General features: G+C 40.5%; 1 protein-coding gene across 3 annotated transcripts in view; it reads left to right on the plus strand.

Annotated features, from left to right (window-relative positions):
* The window catches only part of atp2b3b (ATPase plasma membrane Ca2+ transporting 3b), an 81,130-nt gene that overhangs the window by 53,202 nt on the left and 17,465 nt on the right, over positions 1–10,463 (plus strand). For all 3 annotated transcript variants that reach the window (XM_050064581.1, XM_050064579.1, XM_050064580.1), the window contains exons 22-24: positions 531–742; positions 8,140–8,247; positions 8,536–8,718. In XM_050064581.1, coding sequence (XP_049920538.1) covers positions 531–742; positions 8,140–8,247; positions 8,536–8,718 — 503 coding nt within the window. The remainder of the gene's footprint in view (positions 1–530; positions 743–8,139; positions 8,248–8,535; positions 8,719–10,463) is intronic.

A 10,463-nucleotide genomic window follows, 5' to 3' on the forward strand; every position in this document is an offset into this window, starting at 1 on the left:
AAGAATTTAGTCACACGGATTTGTTTTTTTCATTGATATAAAAATTAATATAAAATACAGGCACATAGAAGGACATGAAATGATGGCAAATCTGGTTAGCCCAGATTGTCCTGAAAAAAACAAGATATAGCATGTGTATGTAGCCTTTATAATGACTGTGATATGAGCTTAAAAGTAAAGGCAGTAAAAAATACCCCAAAAACGCCTAGGGCCCAAAGGGTTAAATGGATGTAAACTTACGGTGCACACAGGCCCCAAATGATTACATTACTACCTGTTTCTTGGCTGCCGGCTGCAGCCCACTCACTCAATACCAGACCAAATTTCAGAAATGGTTGTATCCATTATTCATTTAGACACAAAAAAAGGGAAAATAGGGTCCAGGAGAATACCAAAGTTACCCTTCAATTGTTAATTGTTTTTGTCCTGCAGCAGATCAACCACACTTCCTAACAAACAACACAGCAGTTAATTTTTTTTTTTTTTTTTAACACCTCTCATCGCCTTTTCCTGTTTTCTTTACCTTCCAGGCGAGCGCATGTTTAACATTGACAGTGGCCGCAACGCTCCGCTCCACTCCCCACCCTCTGAGCATTACACCATCATCTTTAACACCTTCGTCCTCATGCAACTTTTTAACGAGATCAACGCTCGCAAGATCCACGGAGAGAGAAACGTCTTTGACGGCATATTTGCCAACCCCATCTTCTGCACTATCGTTGTGGGGACCTTCGCCGTGCAGGTATGTTCACCCTTTAACATCCTTTGATGGTTTTCTCCACTGTTTTGTCATGAATTAGGTAGATGATTTTTTAAAGATTATTTTTTGGGCGTTTTTTCTTTATACCATGGTCTTGGTGAATACTCGATTGTGATTGGCTGCAGGGTGTCCATTAATTCCTGATTTAGGACACCTACTAAGTACTTCCAGTAAAGTTGTCGGACACCTTTATTTACTTCGAATTTTCTCTGTGAATGCAGCAGTCATACAAACAGCCCAGCCTCTAAAAATCATTCAAACTCTAAGAATTTTGGACCACTTTTAGTGCAGTTAGGATTGTAACAATTTACAGAAGTGTGTTTACAAAAGAGAATACTTCATTCTCAAACCATTTTTTTATCTTTTCCAAACAGTAACTGTAATATTTCTATATTTAAAATCAACATACCTTAAACAAATAAGTTCCAAGTATATTTTTCCTGCATTAAAAGTCATTGCCATGGTCTGATTTTGTTTATAATCTTGGCAGTCTTCATGGGGTTGTTCATTGAAGAATTTATTCTGCCTATTATAAACTTGCATTTATTTAGAGATTTATATTCTTGTGATAATGTAATAAGAAAAATGACACCCATATTTGATATACATTGCCACGTACTGGTCATCCTTGGTAATGCAGGTTGAACATATTAAAATCCTTTATATAGGGGCTACTGTATTGATAAGGGATGCTGTTCTAAACATTATTAATACTTTTAGTATAATTATTAAATACATTTGTCCATGCCGGTTCCATTCATATGTGTTACAACAGTATATTTGACTGCAACTTTGTTGGTCCCCCCCAAAAACTGAAATGGAATTTCCGCCCTTGGGCGTATTGTTTGTTTCTGAAAATCTTGATATTACTGACATGGCTGGATAGCTAGCTAGTCTTGTTGTTAACATACTGTCAAATTATATTTACTGTTTGTCAACTGTACGCAGTGTTATTGACTCTGAATCTTGCTAGCATAATGTTAGCTTTCTGGCTAATAGCCAAAGGTTTCCATAAGTTGAGCAGACTAGAAATATTTCCTGTTGCTAGGTCGTATCTAAGGTTTGTCCTATTTACTGTAGTAAAGTAGTAGTAAATAACATTTTCATTACACAGGAACCTTGCAGGATGGTAATGATTTTTCCAGATATTAGTCAAACCCTCAGCTGTTATGGCTTGTGAAAACTTTTGATTGCAAAGCACATGAAAATGTAATTGAATATTCTTAATGTTTCTATATGGCAAGTGACTGTGGTATGCCCTTTGAGGTGTCAGGAATAAATGGACTCTGCAGATGGTTGCCTCCCCGGAGTCCATTAATTCCTGATAATGGACACCTTGTTGGGCAATATTCCTTGCATATTTCATAGTGATAGTAGACATACAGACAGGAAATGTAGGGAGTAAGAGAGACATTCCCTGACTGGAATCTTAACCACGGCACTACCACACTGTGAGTTGTGCTTTCTTGTTGTAAATTGGTTGTACTTAACTCAACCTGACGGAGCATCTCTTTGTGAGTTTAACATGCAAGTTTGTTATAACATGATCTACCAATCAGTTGAGATGTCCATTAATGGTAAAGGTAAGGAAATATTGCTCACATTTTTTTTTTACCCAAACTGAATATTGCCATGGTGTATAAACCATTCTCATTTTAAATTTTCAGTATAATGATACTGTTATTCCACTACACATTATATATACTATACACTAACTGGCCACTTTGTCAGGCGACACCTGAAAGTCTAATGCCATCCAGTACAACAGCTCATCTATAAATTCTATCTTTACAACTTTATAACAATGTTCAGTTTTGATTGAGTCTGTAAGAGAGGTATTAATTCATCCATAAATTCTCAAATAGTGTCTGTGGCCTTTATTTACTCCAACTGCAAAGGGTACCAGGCCTTAATTTGAAGAAGGCTTTTATGAGAGATAGGGTTTTATTTCTAATTCACTCTCAGTGGCAGAATATCACATCAACTGGCAGTGGTCGCATACATTCACTCATGTGTGACCGTGCACTCATGCTGTTAAGACAAGCTTATTACTTCCTCTTCCCATTTAAAATTAAAAGCCCTGTAGCATTCCAGAATCCCGTCCATTTTTTTTCCCCCCGGTAAAGGTTTTTTTTGGGGGGAGTTTTTTCTTATCTGCTGCGAGGTTCCTAAGGACAGAGGGATGTTATATGCTGTAAAGTCCTCTGAGGCAAATTGTGATTTGTGATATTGGGCTTTATAAATAAAATTGATTGATTGATTGATTGATTGATTGATTGATTGATTTCCTGACAAGGCTTTTATTGTGAGACATTTGCAAGGACACGTAGTGGAAAATTCAGTTGCTTGCTTGTTTCCCATACATATTTCAAATGTTGCTATTGCCATTTTGTGGTAGTTGCATGTAACTACAAAATAGATTTTGGCTGGGACATTAACACACACATACACTCACAGTGACTGATAAAGAACAGCAACATCTTAGATGAGGAAGTGTTGAAAGTAGCATGATTATATTGTTGAGTTAAGCTTTAACTTTCTGCTGTAATAATTGTGGTTGTTGGGTCCCTGTACTGTATTTCTAAAACAATATGAGCTTGAATATCTCATGCGGACAGATGTTGCATTTGGGTGATGGCCTGTGTGGTCTTGGTCACGTCCTTAGTCTATAAACGTAGAGAAAATGGATGTGATTTTTTCAGGCATTGTCAGCATGTTACCTGTAACATTTTTTTCTGTTTGTAACTCATTCCCAGACAAAATACAAGTCCAGATCTTAGATTCCAAACATTACCAACAAAAGGAGGATTGTTTGTTGAGTTGACTCACAGTGAAAACAGACGAAATGCAGTGAGCAGGGAATTTTGAGTACACAAAAACACAGACAAACAAGCAAAGACAGAGTGAGGCATGGAAAGAGAAAAAGAGGAATGTTCCCCAAAGCTCTTCAGTGCTGGGTGGTACTCTGGGGAGAAAAACAGAGAAGAGAGAGACCTGGAGGGGATGGCAGTGATTTGAAGTGTGAGAGCAACGAAAAGACAGTTCAGAGGGATTCAGAAAATTAGACATGAGAGAGAGCTGAAGACTTGAGGCAGCTTGAGAGAGGGGAAAGAGACAGATAAGTAAGAAGGAAGGATCCCTCCTCCTGCGGAAAGATATTATTACTGTATGTGATACAGAGTATTGTACTCTCTGTGAGATTTATGACTGTGCAGTTTCTTTCAGGATGATAGTGTCACTCTGATAAGCCTTGCTCTTGTTATAGATGATCATGTTGCTGTTTAAAAATGCTGTCGCTACATACACTGAGGCAAAATAGACCTGTAGGAGCATAGTGTTACTGTGGTCCAAGTTTGAAGATGCAGATTGGAAACAAACCAGGCTGCATTTATTATGTTGGGACAATTACAAATACAGACTAGTTTATGACAAGTTGGAGTGGAATGATTGCTATGATTAATGTGGCTGAGGTCATGTGTTCCCAGCTCAGAAATATATTCACTTTAGACTTCTGGTGGCAGGTATTACGGCATGGCAGCATAAGAAACAGCTTTCGTTCACTTTTTCTCACCTAAATTTGAGAGAATAAGGAATTGGGAGAAAAATAGAAAGATGAGGTCTGGGTCATGGGGCTTCACAAAGAGAGAGAGGTGAAAAAGAAGCTGACGGTAGCGAAGGCCATACAGGTGAAAACGACAACTCGGAAGATGCAACCCGTTCTTATTGCCAGGTCATCAAATACCAACAACACTTTGTCACGCCCCTTAGCGTCTCATAGAGACACACAGGGCACCGTTTAGCGTCTCTACATGAGACACACCTGAAACACACTGTAATACATGTTTGATGTTGTGAAACACTTGCGGTTAAGTTTAGGCAACAAGACTACTTTTTAGAAAAAAAATCATGGATTGGTTAAAGCAAGTATGTTTGTTAACATAACACAACATGCTGTAAATACGTCATGTGAGCGACATCAGTGTGTGACAACTGTATGTAAATTGCAAGACGTTACATTAAAACAACACTGACTTTGTTTCACACTGGACACAAACTGCGGTCTCTTAGGTGAAAGTCTGGTTTTGTTTGACCCAACCACCTCTTATCCCTCCCTCCCTACAGAGATGTAATTTGCTCTCAGCGTCACATATTGCTGCGGATGTGTTTACACTGGAGTTAGTTGAAAGCCTGGTGCGTCTCAGACACAAAAGGTGCCTTTGGCATCAATATCAAAAGCAGAGGGATTTTACAAAGCGTTGGTATCTGAAAGGGTCCTCATCCACTACACTAAATGCTACTTGTAAAGTAGTAACCAAAGTTATGGTCCGAGGGATGAGCAACCTGAAGCCAGATATGAAAAAAAGAACTGATTTTCGAGCCAGTTGTCGACAGGATATGAAAGCACAACTAGATGACTTGAAAACTGAAATCAACCAGAATATTCAAGTTGCCACTGGCCAAATCGAGGACACTGCCATGCAGCTGTATGTCAAGGACTTGGAGATTTATGATTAATGCCAGGTTAAAGAACAAAGGGCGTAGGGAGCACTTGTCCCCAAACCACCCGCAGGTTTAACACTGCACTCAATTGTGTTCCAGTTCATGCAGTTTACAACCAAGGAGAAAGTTTTGCACGCTGCTTGGAATAGATGATTCATGTGTAAGCCAAGAGGGTGTGCTACTTATGGTAATGCCTCCAAAGCAGCGCAGGATTTGACGATTTGGTTGGACCTATCCATGTGAGTAAGACTGAGGGCATCCCTGTGGAGACCCTCACCAGGCTTCTACCATAGAGTACAGCAGGATCGTATACCTTCTCCCTATCCTGGAAAATGAGTTAAGTTGTGCCTCCCTATGGTGATTTTGGTTGTGAAATCACCTGTTAGGGAATTTTAATCTTTTTTATTTATTTATTTATTTATTTTTTATTATTATGATGGAGCGTGCCAGTAGAGAATGGACATTGTAATGTTCCACTGACCTCCATCAGGCTCTTTGTTGTAACCAAAGGCTGATACAAATGATATAAACCATGAGCCACAGCACCTTTTTCATTTACTTTTCTTGATTTTGCTTTTTCTTTATTATTGACCCCCTGGGAAATTCCAGTTACTGTTGCGAAAGAGAGAGACATTGATCCACTGAGGTTGGAAGCCCTGTTAAACTAAATGTAAAAACTTAGAAACATTTATTCATGGCACTTATTTTTATTTCGAAGAAAAGGAGCCAATACTTGATGCATTAAAGACCAAACATGTACTGCAGCTTTATACGTACTGGCCCAGAGAACATAATGTTCTCCTCAAATGTTCCTCGTATTCACTCAGATGAATTTCCATGATCTGATGTTAGCCAAGTCAAATTGTGAGATGAAGGTTTATAATCTTAATAGCCATTAAGGGTGGGCTATATCTCATGAATTATTAAATAAGATACTCAAACACGGGGCGGCACGGTGGTGTGGTGGTTAGCACTCTCGCCTCACAGCAAGAGGGTTGCCGGTTCGATCCCGGGCGTGGGAGCCCTTCTGTGCGGAGTTTGCATGTTCTCCCCGTGTCAGCGTGGGTTCTCTCCGGGCACTCTGGCTTCCTCCCACAGTCCAAAGACATGCAGATTGGGGACTAGGTTAATTGGTAACTCTAAAATTGGCCATAGGTGTGAATGTGAGCGTGAATGGTTGTCTGTCTCTATGTGTCAGCCCTGCGATAGTCTGGCGACCTGTCCAGGGTGAACCCTGCCTCTCACCCGATGTCAGCTGGGATAGGCTCCAGCCCCCCCGCGACCCTCAAGAGGATGAAGCGGTTAGAAGATGAATGAATGAATGATACTCAAACACAAAATGTCTGCATATGCTATCACACATCTGGGTTTGATGTTTGTAAGATACACCAGAGATTGCAGTGATAATGCCACCTGTTACTTTCCTACTTGAAACTGTGACAGATAAAGGTGTTGACTGTTAACACATCCTGGTGTTATTGTTTTCTTTTTTTTTCTTTCTACAGTAGTGGTTCTTACAGAACTTGGGAGTGGCTATAGGGGGAAAAGAATCAATGGAGGCCACAATTTCCTAATTTGTGTGCATGATATATAATTTGCTCCTTTAATTTGATTAAATCATCCCCACATTCTGGTTAATTTATGCGCACAAGATGAGTTCATATAGAGAGAGCCAGTACAGTGCACCTTGCGGTCCTTCTGCCTCACTCCTTGCCGACACAAACCACAGCGCTGAGGGTCACAGCAGGCTGGTGGCCAATGACAGGGCTGGGTCCAACCTGTGTAACAGTAGCAACAGAAAGTTTGCTGACCCTGCAGGGAGTTCGGGGGGGGGGGGGTCCAAGATCAGAACCCTGGTGCCAGGTGTCTGTTTCTGTCGTTTCTTACACAGGTGAGACATAGCGCTGCCAATGGCCACCAGCCTGCTGCTGAAAGGCAGTCCATTTGGAGCTGGTGCCTGCTATTTTCATGGAGCTCTTAAAACTAATATCAGTGTGACAGTATCCAACACACCTGTTGACGTGCAAAAGAAACTGACTAGAATATCTCATCAAAATGACACATTTGATGTGCTCATAAGCACGAGGGGTTCTGTGGTTATTTTACAACAGTTTGATGGTGGTTGCTAGTGCTGCACAATTAATGGAATTTTAATCACGATCACAATTTTGGCTTCCCACAATTAAATGAACATGATCATCTGCAATATTGACCTTTTAAATGTGTGCCCACCAATAGAAAACTCAGCTGCATATTAAATCAAGTGCTTCTTAAACTAACAGCCAGCCTCTGCTTATGAAGAGCTGTCATGCTGGCACGCATGTACCCTACAGCAGCAGCAGCCTGTGAAGAACTTCACTGAATGTTACAACTGCCAACAAGCAAAATAAATGTCATAAATGTTATCCGCTATCAACCATCATCATCTATTGTTTGGAAGTATTCTAGACTGAGGAGATAACAAACATGCGCAAAGAGTGTGCAAGAGTTTTGTCTGTGCCGCTAAGCAACACAACTAACTTGTTAAACCACCTACTCTGCAATCTGTAGAACTCGACAATCTGTAGAACAATGAATGCATGAAGGCCATGAGGAATAATGTCCACAGAAATAAACTGACACACATCTACCTTTGCTAACATTACCTCACTGAATCCCGGTCCTTATCCAGCAACAAGGCATCAGATATCTGTAATAGTGATGCTGTGGTGCCATGACCACTATAGGAAAAAAAAACAGGTCAAACTAGGCTGGAGTTTGACTCATGGCTCTCTTATTGATTTATTTTATGGCCACTCCCAGGCTCTGTAGGTTTCTCCCTCGACATTGTGTTTGTATGTGTGACAATAATGATGTCCCTCCCTGTGTTTCTGCTGCAGATCGTGATTGTGCAGTGGGGAGGGAAGCCCTTCAGCTGTGCCCCTCTCAACGTGGAGCAGTGGCTCTGGTGTCTGTTCGTGGGAGTTGGAGAGCTCCTCTGGGGGCAGGTAAGCAGCACTTCAGCCTGCTGAGTCAAACCATACAGAGCAGGTGTAGGCTGGCAGGCCTGGTTTACCTGGAATTTTCTCCCAGGTGAGGCTAAGGGAACATTGTTTACACTGACTTAGATAACGCTGCTGTTCTGTGTGCTTATTTCTGTTGTAATAATACAACTAATAATCTGGTATTATCTGATCCATCGTGTGTAAGATGGTTGGAAAAGCTCATAGCTGCTCAGTATAATGTCATACTAGCATCTTCTGATCAAATAACAATTTAACTAACCTGGCCTCCAGGTGATAGCCACAGTGCCAACAGAGCGGCTGCCATGCCTGAAGGAGGCAGGGCTGGGCCTGGAGCCTGGGGAAGAGGAGGGGGAGGAGCTGGCAGAGGATGAGGAGGAGATTGACTGTGCTGAGAGAGAGCTGCGCCGTGGACAGATCCTCTGGTTCAGAGGCCTGAACCGCATCCAGACTCAGGTACTGTTTGATCAGATCACCAAAACGAACCTTAACCAAACCTTTTTCACAGGAATAGACACAGAGATAATCCAGACAGCACAATACCTCAACCTGGAGCTTTGCCTGGTCATGACACACAGGCAGTTTGTTTAAGGTGAATTACAGATAAATGGGGATGAAAACAGGATACATGAAAGACAAAAGTACGTATCACAAAGAATGTAGGAATCTGAATATGAATGCCTGATGTTTCCACTTTTTTAATCAAGTGCTTTATGATGAAATTTATATATTTTTTGCGGGGGGTGTTGTTTCTGAATTGTGTAACACTGCCTAAATAAATAAACTGCCGGTATCATGGCCTTTATACACTAATATAAGAGACTTTTGGAAAGAAAGTCATTCTGCTGCATTATTGATTCATCTATGACAAATATACTGATTTAGTTAAGTTTAAACACTGTATCTGATTTGTTCTTTAAAAGTCAGTCTGTATCTCACCCTGTCTGTGCTGTTCCTCTGACTTGTGCCAAACATAATGCTTTCAGTCTTTTTTCTCCCACACAGCCAACTTTTCTGTTCTGCTCAAACCTCGTGTAATGGCTTTATCAAACTTGGAAGTGGTATTTAAGATGCTCATAAACATCATGAGAGATGATAAATGCTGTGATTGTGTGCGCGAGTGTTTACACGGTGTGTACAGGATAATGCTAAGTAGACAGGCTGTTGACTTGCTTGATTGCTTTAATTGATTGATTCTTGCACTGCTTTGTGTGAGAACGTACATTAAGACAGCAAAACAGCATCAACATGAGCAACAATCCGCTAACAGCCTCCTAAGCAGTGTTAGAGATCCAGTCAAGAGTCTCTGCTTAAGTGCCTTTGCGTAAAGTGGTCAGTTTTTCATTAAGAGGGTTTGGTCTGAGTGTGCAGACAACAACTATATATGCAAACACACAACCTCATATACACGGACGGTCAACATTTACATAATTCTTGTTCATCAGCAATATTCAAAAAGCAGTTGTGATGCGTATCACTGATGCACAGTTGTCATCAAAAGAAATCAAAATTAAAAGCTGCTCCTATCATTTCTGCTGTGGCAGGAAATGTTTTAAAGGAGCACTTTACTCACAAAATGACCATTTGTAGATCAACTACTTACCCCGTGTTACGTTGGATTGAGGAGGAAAAGGGTTTTTTTTCTCTTGCAAGCTTCAACAGTGAACAAAGAATCCAAGAACGATGAATATTGTTGATGAATTGAAGTAAATGCAAGCTCATTCACAAACAGCATACCAACAGCAAAACTATATCAAAACACCACATCTGTTTTAAAAACTCTCACAGAACTTGTACAGTATAATCCAAGTCTCATTTATCCAGTCATATGCTCAGTACTCCCAAAAACATTCATTTGTGCTGAAACTTTACCATTTAAAACACTCTACAAGCCGTGTGTTTTAACTCTGCTTAATGGAATACTTCCCTATATTGTGCCCACACAATTGACATGGTATCTTTATGTATACAAGCAGGGGCGAAAGTCCCATTTCATAGTTGGGGGGGACAATAAACAGTAAAATTTTAGAGAATAATTCCGGGGGGGACAAGGAAAGAAAGTTGTAGCCTGTCTTTTATACAGCATCTTTTACCGCAATTTGACGCTTTAATCTTCTCTCTATCTCTCCAACAGGCAGAGTGAATGTCTATACTAACTAAACTAAACATTTCCTGCAATTAAACTGGTAAACTGGTTTATA

This window comes from Epinephelus moara, chromosome 16 (genome assembly GCF_006386435.1).
Source record: "Epinephelus moara isolate mb chromosome 16, YSFRI_EMoa_1.0, whole genome shotgun sequence".
NCBI classification, from domain to species: Eukaryota; Metazoa; Chordata; class Actinopteri; order Perciformes; family Serranidae; genus Epinephelus; species Epinephelus moara.